At 45.8% G+C, this 15,465-nt stretch overlaps 1 protein-coding gene across 1 annotated transcript in view; it reads left to right on the top strand.

Moving 5' to 3' along the window:
• Positions 1-766: 766 nt before the first annotated feature.
• Positions 767-15,465, top strand: part of MTCL1 (microtubule crosslinking factor 1) — a gene marked incomplete at both ends in the record, with an annotated part of 125,344 nt that continues 110,645 nt past the window's right edge. Inside the window, 3 exons of the mRNA XM_084252675.1 lie at positions 767-1,837; positions 10,972-11,196; positions 12,516-12,674. Of these exons, the coding sequence (XP_084108801.1) occupies positions 767-1,837; positions 10,972-11,196; positions 12,516-12,674 (1,455 nt within the window). The remainder of the gene's footprint in view (positions 1,838-10,971; positions 11,197-12,515; positions 12,675-15,465) is intronic.

Below are 15,465 nucleotides of genomic sequence, written 5' to 3'. Positions count from 1 at the left end.
ACCTCAGCTTCAGTCCGCCGGCCTCCCCCCGAGGGCTCAGTGCCCACCCTTCCTCTCCTCACTTCACCTCTGGCACCACCTCCTTCTCCCCCGAACTCCTGGCAATTTCAAGGCCCTGAAAAAACTAGACAGGTCCCAGGGCGGTGAGACACCCGTACGCAGACAGCGCCCCAGGGGAGCAGGCGCCGCCTTCCCGTTCTCCCACCCCCCTGCCCTCCCCGCCCCGACACCGGGTGCGGCGGCCTGGAGGCGGGACCTGCGCGCCCCGCGGTGGGGCGCTGGGGAGGCGGGGAGCGCGCGTGCAGCTTCTCTCCGCCCGGACGCGCGGGAGGGGCGCGGGGCGGGGCGGGGCGCGCGGGCGCTGCGGGGCCCGGGCTGGCGGTGGGCGGGGCGCGGGAACCCGGAGCGCGCCGCCAGCGCCGCCGCCGGACGGGTGCGGGTGCGCCGGTGCCTGCGGCCGCCTCGCGATCCCGGGCGCTGCGCGCAGGAGATGCGAGCGGCCTGGCGCCGCCGCGCTGCGGGGCCGGGAGAGCTCGAGCGCCGCTGACCTCGGCGAAGGGAGCGCGCGGCGGGGCGGCGAGGGGCTCCGCGGGGTCCTCGGGGCCGGTCGTGCGGGGCGACGGCGGAGGCGCGGGAGCGCGGGGCGCCGAGCGGGCGGGGCGGGGAGGACAGTGATGAGCGGGTGCGCGGGCCGGCTGCGAGCCGCCGCCGCCGCCCGGAGCCTCTGCCGCCCGAGCTGCCGCGGCTCCCGGCCCGGGCTCCGGCCATGGAGACGCTGAACGGCCCGGCGGGCGGCGGCGCCCCGGACGCAAAGCCGCCGCCGTCCGGCCAGCACCACCGCCACCACCATCTCCACCCGCTGGCCGAGCGGAGGCGGCTGCACCGCGCGCCCTCGCCAGCCAGACCCTTCCTCAAGGACCTGCCTGGCCGGCCAGGGGCGCCCAGCCCGGCCCCGGCGGCCCCCTCCTTGGGCCGAACCCCGGCGCCCGGCGCCCCGCGCTCGCCCAACCTCGCCAGCAAGGCGCCGCCCTCGCCGGGTTCCCTGGCCGCGCCCGGTCGCCTCTCCCGGCGCAGCGGCGGCGCCCCGGGTGCGAAGGACAAGCCACCGCCGGGCTCCGGGGCCCGGACTGCGGGCGGCACCAAGGCCGCTCCCGGCCCCAGGAGGGCGACGCGTGCGGCTGCCGCCGAGCTGCTGCCCAGGGCCGGGAAGCCGCAGCCACCTCCGCCCGGGGTCGAGCCGCCGCCAGCCGCCGCCAAAGGCCGAAAAGTCAAGCGCGGCTCAGGGGCACCACCCTCCCGTGCCGCGGGGACCCCGGCCCCAGCCACCCCGATTCCCGCCGTGATCCTCGCCGTGACCTCCGCGGCCGGGTCCCCGGCCCCCGGCTCGCGCTTCAGCCACACGGACAGCAGCTCCGACCTCTCCGATTGCCCCTCCGAACCCCTGTCCGACGAGCAGCGCCTGCTCCCAGCCGCCAGCAGCGACGCGGAGTCCGGCACAGGCTCCAGCGACCGAGAACCCCTGCGAGGAGCCCCCACGACGAGCCCCGCAGCCCGAGGGGCGCAGCCTGGCAGCCCGGAGCTCCCGGCGCTTCTCGCAGCGCCCCTGCCCGCTTGTGTCAGCCCGGGGGGCTGGAGCAGCCTGGGCGGCGCCCCTGCGGGGTCCTCCGGGCCCAGCGTGGTGGAGGATGCCGGGGGGCGCGCGCCGCCGGAGCGAGCGGTCCCGGGGACCCTCAAAGATCCCAGCCCCAGCGAGCAGCCTCGACTGGTGCCCGCGGCGGCGGAGGAAGAGCTGCTGCGGGAGATGGAGGAACTGCGCTCGGAGAACGACTATCTCAAGGTGAGCAGCCGGCTACACCGCAGGTGTCAGGACGGCGACCCCGGAGGGTCTGCGTGCGGGTGGCCCTCGGGTGCTGACCAGCGCTTTCTTCCTTGTGTCCTTCACTTTCCTGTCCCCGAACAAGTTGGGTGTTGGGAACTTAAGCCCTAACTTCTGGAAGGAGCAACAAGACCTGTTATGTCCCGGCTGCTTATCAACCGACTTAGCTTTACTTGTTTCGCGAGGTCGTGTTTCTCTCCGCTGCTGCTTTTGCTGATATGGGATGGGGGAAGAGAGTCTAGAATCTTGTTTTGAGCACCCTAGTGCCCACCTCTACCCCCGTGCGAGCTCGCCCTCAGCTCAGGAAGTCGGTCGTCTCTGACCCGGGAGCGCAGGTCCCGCCACGTGCCCGGGATGTGTCAGCTCCGGAGGATGCGCTGACCCAACTTGCCGACCTGCCTGCGGCTTCTGCAGTTACACGGCCAGACGCTCTCGGTGGTTCCCTTGGGGGCACGACAGCACAGGCAGAGGGGACCTCGCTGTTTAGGTGATAAACCTTAAGTTCAGAGGTCCTTTGAGTGCGCCCTGGATGGAGGGACAACCGTGTTTTTCTGGGCAGTCCTTTGCCAGCCTTCTGCAGCCCGGCTTTCCCTATGGGGAGAAGCCACTTGATTCGCACCACTCTCCAGAGCACTTTCGAGGGAGTGGCAGCCTCTGCTGCCGGGTCTCAGAGCCTTCTCTGGCAGGGCTTGATAGCAGTGGCCCTTGGTTTTGTTAGCTTTGGGGCTCCCCATCTGACTCCATGTTTTTTCTGAGGAGGAAGGCTGACGCTGCAGGGCTTAGACAGTGTTGGGGAGGGGCTGGGGAGGCAAGACAATCCAGGTGACTTGAGAGAAAATAGGGGGAGCTGTGTTGAGGGCAGCTTTTAATTTGTTGTCATCCTCTTGTTAGTAAATAGCTCCAGTGGTGTATGTCTATTCCTGTCTCTGTTAAGATGGCAATATATCCTCCCAAACCCATGGGGTGACTCTGTTACCAGAGGGTTATATGGCCTGTGCAGTTCTCTCAGCAAATGAGGAACCTACCAGATTGACACCCAGGGCGTGGGCTTTTGTAAGGTGAGTGGTGGTGAACTCTGCCTATCTGATCAGGTTAACTGAGGATTATTCCTGAACCCAAACCTCCTCTTATCAGGAGATAAGTGGTTATTTGACCATGCAGAGAGCTATTAGTGGTTATTTGACTATGCAGAGAGCTACCAGTGAGGCAGGGAGGGAGAGAAGGGAGAAGAGGGAGCTTGCTGGGACTGGGGGTGAGGTAGTTCAAATAGTGCATTTGCTTTTGTCACCTGCTCTTATGTAAGAGACAACAGAGGGGAATTTGAAGGTTTGAAGAGAAAGGGCAACCATGTTGTGTGTGACTCTGTCCTGAAAGCAACACTTTTAAAAATCTCAACAAATAAATGTAAGCTCCTTGAGGGGAGGAAAGATCATCTTGTTCGGTTTGGTAGCTTCAACTCAGCATAATCCTGATGATACTGCAGAGTGAGAGATATTTATACAAATCATAACTGCTAAGCAACAGAAATGTGGTTTTTTGGTTTGCTTGTTTGTTTTTAAGATCTTTCTCGTAACATCTTTGATCTTAAGGTAGGCAGTTAGACATCACTTCGGGATTCATTCCTAGGTAACTGACATTTCCTTTATCTTTCCCTGTTGCTAGATTCTCGGTGAATAAAATGGGCATCTAACCCTGCAGTCTAATTTGATATTTCAATGAATTTTCACAACAACATAGAATATAATTGTGTATTTATCATAACCCCAATTTGGCAGACAAGGATGCTGAGAATTCAGAAAACTTAAGTGACTTGCCCAAGGTGATACAGTCAGTGAAAGTTAGTTTCTATTTTCCCAGCCTTCAGAGCCTTTGCTTTTTTTACCCAACCAGGCTACATATCTATTTCCAGCATGATGACTTTTCTCAGAATATACTACTTGCTTTAGAGTTGTTTTATTAGCTCAAAACATTCCCAAGTGTTTAGCTCTCTCCTAAGGGACTTTGTTTTCTTTTTAGGTGATTGGGCGATAATGAACACTGCTTCACTAGCCTGTGTACAAAATGGTCATATAAATCACTGGCAGTGTTTCTCTTGTGGGAAATGTTCAGTTGCTATTACTCGGGAAGCAAGTGTCATGCCCAAACATTTACTATCCATGGTGCCTCTCCCAGTCTTTCCCATGACAGCAGGAGAGAGAAATGGGTAGAGGGGGTCTGAAGGAGGCAACAACACCGAACAATTGCAGATACATATGGGAGTTGCATATTTGTTAACTCAAAAGTTTAAATTGCAATAGTTCATTTTGGAAAAGAAACACAGCAATCCTACCAGACTTTATTTTTAAAAGTAATTTTTTATTGCGGGAACATTGGTTTACAACACTGTGTATGTTCTAGGGGTGTAGGGTCAGGCCTCTGCAAGTGTAAGTTAACACATCATGCCCACTACCAAAGTCAGGATAACCCTCCACCATAGTCCACTGGGGCCACTCCCCCTTTTGCTCCTGCTCCCAACCCTGCCATTCTGTTATCCTCGGTTCTGCAGTCAGTTTTCAATCTTCATTTTGTTCTGTAACTGACTTTTCCTTTTTTTTTTTTTAAAGATTTATTCATTTATGCATACAAGAGCTGGAGCACAGGCCAGAGGTGTGGGGGGTGGGGGGCGGGGTGAGAGGATTCACCAGAGACAGCGGGGAACAGAACAGGCAAATCGACCCAAGTACACTGCTGAGGGGAGCAGCGGGCAAGTCAGGAGAAGTCTGCTACGCCATGTGGGTAGCTTCCTGGCCAGCTGGGGATTGAATTCATGCTGCAGAGTCTGCAGACAGCTTATAAGTTGCATCTCAACCCCATGCGCCACAGGGGAGGCCCAGCTGACTTTTCCTTTGCTTTGTTTTTTATTTTCCACATGTGAATGAGATCATCTAGTGTCTGTCTTTCTCCTTCTGACTTATTTCCCTGGTAGACTTTTCTGAAGGTCAAGGAGCTGCCCACTTATGCGAAATCAACTCTGAGTTTCAGTGACTTCTTGGGGCAAAGGCAGGAGGCATGTGCACCTAGAGTGTGTATATTATAAATCAAAATTCTCTTTTTGTTTAGTGACTGGTAAATAAGATATGGTTCTTGACCTACTGCTTGCTTAGGGAATGTTGCGCAGAAGTCTCGCCATTAGATACAGCATCCATCCACTGTCACCTAACAAGAAGAGACTTAGCCCAGATGTTTTACTTTGATATATTCTGGATGTCTCTGACCACTTGAAGTATTACATTCTTTCCTGAGTTGGTTCTGTCACCATTACTGTAAAGGACTGTCACTATTTCTGAGCTAAAATGACCTAAATGTAACCAAGCAGAAAAATAAGGACTGCAACACCGTAGGAGGATGCCTTATTGATCAGAAAATTCAAGTGGCGTTCTCTTCTTGGTTTTTAGCCATATTGCTGGATTTTTAAAAATAGCAAATGGCACCAGAGAAGTGCCTGCCTTCTGTTGTGCTATATGGGGCTGTGCTGGGCCTCCCTGACCTTCCTTTCTGCTCTTCTCTACCTGCATTAAAGGGCACCAGAGTGACTGTAAGAAAAATGCAGATTCACTCAATCCAGGTAGCTGGCTTTGCAAAAAACCCCAGTCAGAAAAACACCTCTGTTGTCCCCCTACCTCTGATGAATGCTAGTACATTGAGAAGTCTTCAGGAATTAAGGCAAGCAGTTGCATACTGTTATTCAAAGACTTTTGCTTTTTCAAACCAAACTCAGGCATGTTTTTTAATGACGAGAACTTGTACAAAATGCTGTTGGTATGTTGCCTGCCTGCCTGCCTGCCTGCCTGCTGCAACTGTGTTTTGCTCCAGTGCTCTGAGACAATCAGACGAGCTTTAGTGCTCATTGTGAACATATTAATTATGTTCTGTTTCCACAGGCATTTCAGGAGGATTTAATCACTTCATGTTTATTGGCCTATTTTGAACATGTGTTTAGTGTTACTGGGGATGCACTTGTAATATCTCTTCTCATCTTCTACATCCACCTCACCCCCCCACCAAATAGTGTTTCCAACGTGCTGATGTCCTGGGATGCATGAGGGTTGGTATGGGGGATGGGCTACCTAGTTCTGCTCTGCTTTCACAGCTATTTCATAACAGTTGTTTTTGGTTAAAACAAAAGAAGTCAGTGCCAGCTGAAAGGGCAGATAATGGTGGATTCCTTGAGAGAAATGATTTCCTAAGGGAAGTCACTGGGTTTTATAGGTTGTAGGCATTCCCTTGATCCAGCTTTACCATTCTGCTTCTCACCTGAGGCCCTTTTCTGAGTTTCAAGTTCTGAACAATTCTGTTGAATTTGGCTTTGTGGATTCTAGGCCCTCAGGGGGTTTGGGGTGGGGTTGGGGACAGAGGGCCTGGGCCTGACAAGACAAGACCCTCTGAGAGAACAAGCAGGTCTGAGCAGCTAAAGCTCCTCAGCTCTTTCTTCCCTCCCTGAGGCCCTGCTCCTCCTCCCTTCCTTTTGAAGGGTTAAAGTGGACAGTATTCCTATTCTTTCCTGACATTCCACCTTCCACACCCATTCTTTATTCAAACCATGAAAGAAGGGCTGTAATACTCTTAGGTGGCAAGATAATGTAGATTAGGGCAAATGGAGCCCGCCAGCTGCTGGGAGGACTGTCACTTGGTAAACAATGGCAGCGGCCCCTGTTCCTTCTTAGCTACAGCTGGGATTCTGCAGAGAACATTTCCATTGTCCGGAGGGAAATGAGGTGGATTATTTGTATATTACAACAGACAATAGCTTCTGTCTGTAACTCCCAGAAGATGGAATTATTGTGACAGTAGCAGATGACTGCTCCTACTGCCCAAAGTGGATCTACTTAAAGAGGGTTATTAAAATAAAGCCAGTTATTGATTTCAGTTGTTGAAAGAATGTTAAGTTTTGAATAAAATTATCAGTGTGATAGAGTTTTCATCACCTCTACCAAGAGGTCATAAACTCTGTTATATTTGTGGATGAAACTATGCTCATAGCGGTTTTCATTGAAACATTTCATTTTTATCTTGGTCTAGTCTAGTGCACACATGGCACCTCATTATTCCTCCAGTTTCATAAATAGAAGAAGGTATGATTTGTTATCGGCAGGTGAAGGGGAATCATCCTCTTTGGGAAGGTTTATATGACTTCAAGATTTCATTACATATTGAATTATATGTATTGAATTATATGAAAAGCTAGATTGGCTTTTCAATGAGATATCTAAAGTTTAAATATCTGACAGACCTCATGTAAATTCAGTATAAAATTATTGCTTAAGGACATTTTTGGTATATACTATGTTATACCAAAATCACCAAAATCCTAGTTTCTCTTCATCCCCATACAACTGACCCCTTTTACCCAAATTTCCCACCCAATTTTTTCCACTTCCTTTCTACAATGTTGTTCTTGTAGTCCAGGACTTTGTTTTTGTTTTGTTTTGTTGGTGTATTTGTTTTGTTTCTTTATCTACCCCACATGAGGAAATCATATGGTGTTTGTCTTTCTCATCTGATTTATTGCACTGAGCATAATACTTTCTAGGACCATGTTGTTGTAAAGATTAAGGGCAATTTTTTCTTATTAATTTCTTTGTAAAAAAACACAACAGCAGTTTTCCACTTTTACTTACTATGTCTAAATTATATCTGCCAGAAACATCATATGTTCTGCTTGATTTGGTTTTTGTAAATATTTAAATGCAGATATCTTTAAGGTTCTTTAATGCAATGTTTTCTAAATTAGAGCATGCTGTCAGAAAATTAATGTAATGTTAGCTTGAAAATCACTGTCCCTCATGACTCTAATCCGAATAATCAGTTTTTGCTTTTTCAAACATCTGCTGCCAGCTTACATGGTTTATAATTTGCTTTTCTTGTGATTTCTTTTACTGAATCTGAAAATTGCTTCTTTCAAGATTTTATGAAAAGAGTTGAAATACTGGCCTTTACCCATCTCCAAAAAAATAGGCCATTGTTGGGAAACCATTTAAAATGTTGGTGTCTCAAATGCCTCATTTTAAAACTGGAGTTTTGACATCTTTGCTGCACATTGCAATGTTTCTTTTCTGAGCACCAGTTGCAATGTGGATATACACATACATTGACAATTATAAAGCTCTGAATCTTAGCCAGTTTTCATTATTTTGTGCTGATGGTGGGCTCTTGAAAGTATAATTTAGGGCCTACGAGAGTTACATTTGTCCTGGTTGTAGCAAATAATTTATACAATTTATTGGAAAGAGTGTGTGCTTGGAACCAGACAGCCTGGGTTGGCATTCTAGTTTCCATTTGTTAGTTATGAAGCTTTGGACAGATCAGTCAGCCTGGCCTTGGTTTCCTTGTCTATGAGATAGGGTCATATGTTCCTGGCAGGATTATTATAGGGCTAGCAATGAAGGTAAAGTGCTTAATAAAATATGTCTTCTGGTTCACAAATTTAGATAAAACATGAGTTATAAAAGCAATAATTCAAATACATGCAATATGTCTCTCCCTAAGTTTCTTTTCAATGTAACTAATGTTGGTGATTACTTATGCCAAAAATTATTAAATTTGTGCATCTGGCCTGTTCATTGATTTGGAGGTATAGGTTCATTTGCTATTAACACTTTTTTTTTTTTTTTTTAGCATTAGTTCAATGCAGGCCTACTGTAACAAAGTGAAAACTAGAGACTATTTTTATGCATGAAAATTGGGTCTCATATCTTCTTATGGCTACCTCTCATTTTAAAAGCTTTTGAGATAACAGGTAATTACAGGCCATAGTGACTTGGCTTTTATGGACAAGCTTTCTAGAAGAAAAAATTTCCTTTCTTGAACAGAATGACCCAAAGTCACCGAACATTAGGTATGCTATATATATTTGTATGTATGTATATGCATATAGTGAGTATTGCTTGTGTTAAACTATTTTTTACTAGTTACCTATTGAAACAACTACCTTTTAATTGTACTCAGGTGTAATTATGGAGGCTAGGCCCTCCCCATAGTCAGATCCATCATATTCATGGATGGAACCTGATTGAAACTTGACCTTGATTTTGAAGATTCAGGATTAGTTCTCTATTCTTTATCCAAACAAAGATTGCCATCCACAAGACCTTTTTAGCTTGGGGCCTAAGGTCAGCCTCTTCCAGTTGGGCCTGTCCCTGATGAGTTGGATCAGGGGCACAACTCTCGCACAGCATCATCACAGTCTCAGTGTGGGACAACCTCTTCTTTGATGCAGTTACTGTTCTCCCTTCCCAAAAGAGCGGTGTTTCCCTGTCTCATGAAAAGCCAAACCTGTCCATTCTGTTCATGTGTGTTCAACTAACTAGCTTCTGTGCTATCCAGTAAAAGGAGCAAATTAAACAGCAAGATGAGAGCTGATAAGGGTGTCAAGAGTTTGAGAGAGCTTCTTTCTTGAGTCTCAATATGAATTAATTGAACAAAATAAATGGGAATGACTTTGAATCCTATTCTGGAGGCATTTTAAACCATCAATTATCAAATTAATAAAGACAATTCCTAGAATTGTCTAGGAATGCTGTCCTTAATTGTCTAGGAATGCTGTCCTTAATTTTCCTTCTTCCAAACTATTCCTCTGTAGGATCTTTTACAATATATCAGTAGACTTCATATCTAAAATACTACAGTTATGTCTATGGCTTTGGGAAGAAATTGTCATAATTAGGCTATGAGTCAGGAGCACAGCAAAAGTGCAGTTGTGTCCAATTTTGTTGTCTTCATGATTTGGTCTTTCTAGGTGTTGGTCTTCATGGGTATTCATTCCGCAAATATCTATTAAAGGCCTTCAGTGTGGCAAAGAGGAGTGAGACACTCAAGGGGATTACCATTTAGTGAGGGCAACCCATAATAGATAGAAAGAAACAAAATTATATTAGCTGAGATAAGAAGTATGAAGAAAACAAAGCAAGGCAAGGGATAGAGGGTAGGAGGTGGGAAGGGTGGTCAGGAAAGGCTTTGTATGCCTTCCAGACTTTGTGACTGTGGACTTGGCAAAGAGCTGTGAAAGAACATTTAAGAAGCAGGCATAACAGGTGAAAGACCTGGAGCACCTCTGACCCTGTGAGAGCAGCAGTGTGTCAGGGGCCGCCTAGAGGCCCTGGGGAGGACTTGGAAGAATTATCTCAATGTGATGGGAACCCCTAGAGGGTTCAGTTAAGGGAAGGAAGGTCATCTGAGTTTCATAGTATAGGACGCACTCTCTGGGTGAAGAACTTACTGTGGATGATGAAGGGGAGAATCAGGGACCCCACTGATGAACTGAGCTGTGTATGCTACTGCTGCCTTGAGAGAGATGGGGGCTTGGGCTAGTGTAGTGGTGTGGAGCTGCTGGGAATGTAGCTGACAGCACTGGGCTGCATGTGAAAGGGAGAGGAACAAAGGAGAGCCTGGGGTTAACTCTGGACTTTTGTCTGTAGCCAGAGTGTCTTCATGTTGATACCAGAGTAGAATGGAGAAGGCAAATGAAGGATCAGTGGATGGAAAAAACCAAACCTGATGTGTATTTGAAATGATGCAAAAGGGTTTATCTTTAGAATTGTGAGTCACATAGTCAATGCTGAGATTTCTGTTGTGGAACAGAATTTTAGGGACATTTGCAGACATGTTATAATTTTATGGCAATTCACAGTTACAATCCCACTAAAGTTTATGTTCTTTGAAGGCAGGGTCTGTCTGACTCATTTTAGTACCTAGATTGTGCTTTAGAAATAGCCAGTGTTTGGTTTGATTGTAAAGACTTAATTATCTTCAGATTTGATTTCAGTTGTGATTGTGATTATATAAAGAAATTTTGGGAATGCAATACATGCTGAAAACTACAGTGAATAACCTAGGGTGTTTATTGGTTTCTGGGACCATAAGATTTGAGCAGACATCTGGTGATACTATCTCAATGCAAGAGTTTCCAGAGGACCCTGCAGTCTATGACACAGGTGTGGCCCAAGCAGTTGGGCACCTGTGCAGGCTAATATTTAGTTTGATGGGGCATGGGGTGGGAGGGAGACACTATCCTTTTTGATGGACTTGGCTTATAAATCTAGTCCTCCTGGCTTGTGTAGGATGAGTTGGATGAACTCCGTGCTGAAATGGAAGAGATGAGAGACAGCTACTTAGAAGAAGATGTTTATCAACTGCAGGAGCTACGGCGAGAATTGGACCGTGCTAATAAAAACTGCCGAATTCTGCAGTACCGCCTTAGGAAAGCTGAGCAGAAAAGCTTGAAAGTGGCTGAGACAGGTCAGGTGGATGGCGAGCTTATCCGAAGTCTGGAGCAGGACTTGAAGGTGAGTGAGCTGTGGGGCTGTGGGACGCACATTCCCAGAAGGGCTGCTGGGATGGGGTCCCCAATCTGAGAAATCAGCCCTCGGAACTTGCTCACACCTGGGCCTCATGTTCTCTTTGTGTATCTCCCTCAGCAAATTTCAGCATAAACAGTCTGTTTACTTTATGACTTATAGGGTATGTGTAGTCATATGGCTTTGATGGGTCAAGATCTAAGTCTGTCATCTGAACCAGAATCTTAAAACCTACCAAAAAAAAAAAATCAAAGGAAGAAAAAGAGAGAAAAGAAATCATAGTCATGGATCTACAGTGAAAAAGAACTAGCACCTGCCAATTGGTTTGGCAATTGTATAGAAATTGTACAGAGACTTTTTCTAAAACTCTGACATGATTTTTAAAAAATCAGTTATCAATACAGTTATAGTCAAAGACCACTGTTAAAGTTGACCATAATTACTTAACATTTTTATATTTATTTAGTTTTTAGGATGCAGAAAATCTGAGATGACAATAACCCAAGTGAGATGTATAGTGGCGATTTAACTGAAGGAGAACTAGAGTCAGAACTAATTGTCTGAAGTGTCTTTGAGAACCATTGACAGAAATGAGAATGAGGTGAAGAAATTCCAGACTTTATACCATTTACTGTCTCCATGAGCAGCACTGCTTCTCTCATGCCTCAATTATCAAATCATTTATCTAGAGATGAATTATGCATAGTGTTCTCCTTATTATGGGAGTACTTGTGAAATCTCATTTAGCCTTTCATTGTAACAGGAAAAGGATCTTTGTAATTCTATCAAATTTATAAACCACTAACAAAATGTCATTCAGTGTGATATAAGGGTGATTTATATTTTTCTTGCAAAATGTCTTTCCTCATTTCCTTTTAGAAAGTAAAAATGTTTAACTACTTATAACATTCGGATATTTTACATAGGTGACAATTTATAACTTGACTCTATTGAACATCTGCTGTATGCAGAATTATTTTATTTTTTGCAGAGAGGCCTAATATTACCTTTACACAAATAATTATTTGTTTTTATTATTATTTATAATTTAAGGCATGTGCACCTGGGCAGGACTGGCATTCTTGGTGACATTCTATAAGGAAGTGTTATCCAAAGTGATCTTTTAGTCAGATGAAAGTCATATTCTCCCTCATAACATGGATTTTATGTTTTAAACTAACATTGCAAGGGTCTTTGCTCTTTTGTGTAATACCATATTAATGATTTTGCCTCTGTAGTTGTCTGAATGTATCCTCAGCCCAGGAAAAGCTGTATATCCTCATGACTGTCTCTGTGGGTCGATTCAGGTAGCCAAAGATGTATCTGTCAGACTACACCATGAACTTGAAACTGTGGAAGAAAAGCGTGCTAAAGCCGAAGATGACAATGAAACTCTCCGACAGCAGATGATTGAAGTGGAAATATCCAAACAGGCTCTTCAAAATGAGCTGGAGAGACTGAAAGAGGTAATCCAGATATCTATGGGCATTTCTCCCTGGGGTTTAACTGGTAGGAACTTAAGATTCCAAGTGGGCAAACCATAGATTCTTTGTAGGACCTAGGAATGAAAAATGGTTTTAGCATTTTGTATGGCCTTATAAAGAACAATAATAACCATGCAAAAACAAACCTACAAAAGCAAAGAAGACTGTGGCCAAAGACTGTATGTTGCTTGCAAAGCCTAAAAATACTCTCTTTCTGACTACAGAACAGTCTTGATAAATTCTTGTCTAAATTTTTTTTATAATTTCCTTATAGATGAGTTGGTTATTAATTCCTTTTATATGACCAAATGGGGTATGTTGTTCTGAGAATATAAAATTAAGCAGGTGCTTTTTCTTGAGATTTTTTTTCTTCCAGTGAGCTGGGAATAGTGCTCTGGGTTGTCTGTTAAAGCCGTGTGAACAGATAACAGTGTGTTCTACCTATACTTATTATTCAGCCAATATGATTTAAATATCTTTTTTTTTAATTTTTGGAATGAATGTGTTCTAGTAAAATGGTCTAGAAAATGAATATATGTATGTTATTATTTTCAGTTGCATACAGCACTGTAAATCCTGTTTTGTTGTTGACTTCCATTGCAAGATTAAAGCTGAATATTATCTAGGAAAATATCCTGTATATTAATGAAATGGAAACGTATTGGGAGGCTTTAAAATGATGGCTAAAACTAGCATATTACCTGCTAATAGCCTCCCTCAACAGCTTATTTTTCCTTTGGATAAGTTTCCTGAGTCACACAGTCTTTCTCCATCCACCCAATGGTCCATTCACCCACTTATAATTCAGGCTTTATACTAGGCTCTGCGTTTGCAGATATCTCGGCATATAGCAGTGCAGGCCCTGTCTTCAAGGTATTTACAGGTCAGTTCGGCACAGGATAGTATAGCAAACAAATACAGCAAAACAGCAGTGCTGCTGCTTCTGATTCTCTCCCACTCCCTCTCCTCACAGCCACACTGGTCTCTCCACTGCTCTTCCTGCTCACCCCACCCCCCACCCCCACACACGCCTTCTCCAGAAACCTCTGCAGCTGTGTCTGTGGCTCCTCTCTTAATTTCAGGTCTGTGGTGTCTCACCTCAACCCACCCTCCCTCAACACTTCAAAGTTAAATTAGTCCCTGTGTCTACACAGGGACTTCTCCTCTGATATCAGTAAATTATTTGTTGTCACCACTTATCTAGAAATGCTGTTTGTTTGTTTGTTTTTTTTGTCTTATGTCAGTCCCCCATTCATGAATACCTCCAAGACACAAGCTCCGTGGGCTTGAGGGTGTGGGGATGGATTATCTGTTTGGTTCAGCATGGGGTCTTAGTCCAGTGCCTGATACATAGGCCTCACTGGTGAGGGAGTGAGTGAAGGTGAGAATATGGAGTTGTGGAGACCACAGCTCACCTACGAAACTCAGTGAGAGTCATAAAGGAAGGGTTAGGTCCTGAGAACTTTCTTTCACTGGGGAAACCCTCTGCCTTAAATATCCTTAATGTACACCTGTACTTTCCCCAGGACTGGAGGTGGTTCTTCTGTGATTGGGTATCTCTAACCACTGCACTTTCTGCGCTGGTCCAAGTTGGCTAGAAGGCATGCGACTGTGATTTCTTTCCTCATAATTTCCAGTTTGAGACACACCTTGGGGGTATACAAAACAGCTTAGAAATAGTATATTTTATACATTATATATGTCTGCATGTATGTTTGTAAATAAATATTTAAATTATATATACACATAAGAAGTAAATGAACAAATGTATTTTCAGCAAGCACAGATTCTTTTGAACACCTTTAGATGGATCTGTGTAAGACCTGGCATCAGGTGACAGATAGCCCTATGGGGAAAAAAATGATTACTGATACTCATGGCAGGACAAAGACCTTCAGAGAGCTGTGATGCTGGTTCCTACTGGATGTGAGAGGGAAGTAGAGGGATCCCCTTCCTTCCTTTGTGGGTTAAAATTACTCTAAGGGAATGCTCAGTTGGGGCACAATAATTTTTTCACTTGCAGCATTGCAATCAAAACTGGTGGGACTGCATATTTATAACAAACTTCTAAATGAATTGTCGAGCTGTTGCCTGAATGAATTATAAAACTATAGTCCAATACAGCTACTTGCTGGCAAACTGTGCTGCAGTGCTGAGCTTTGACCAAGTGGCACAAGCTCAGAGGTGGCCAAGGGTATAGTTAATGGAAAGTGCCAGCTGTGGCCTTCATGATGGGTTCTTTTGACCAAAGGCAGAACAAAATATGCTATGAATTTTGCTGTGGGGTGAAGATCATATTTTCTCTGCCCCGAGTGTTGCTCATTAGTGTTCACCTTGTAAGTTTTGTAAATGGATGTGTCACATTCTGAAAAAGGTGACTGTGTGTGTGTTTCTAAATGACAGGGAGTAGTTGCAGATGTACACGTGGTCCTCGGCACAGACCTGCACCCCTTCATCTCTGTGGTGCCGCTGGGACTTCTCTTCAACTGCAGGCTGTATTTTCAGCTGAATGTTGGACTGCTCCAATATGAATTTCTCCTAGTGCTTCAAACTCAGTGTGCCCAAAAACAGAGTTACAACCCTTGCCCATCTGAACCTCCTCTGTCTTTCCCATTGATCAGTGGTTCCACTGCCTTTTTCATGGTCAGTGTAAGCAATGGCAATTTCTCCCTACCTCTCATGCTTCCCACACTCAATTGCCTGCCTTGTGCTTGTGCCTGCCTTTTACTGTCCTGCTTTTGCAGGTTTCAAAATTTTTCTTTTCAACCAATAT

Source organism: Talpa europaea (genome assembly GCF_964194135.1).
Source record: "Talpa europaea genome assembly, chromosome: 13".
NCBI lineage: Eukaryota > Metazoa > Chordata > Mammalia > Eulipotyphla > Talpidae > Talpa > Talpa europaea.
This window is presented reverse-complemented; position numbering and strand designations above follow the sequence as displayed.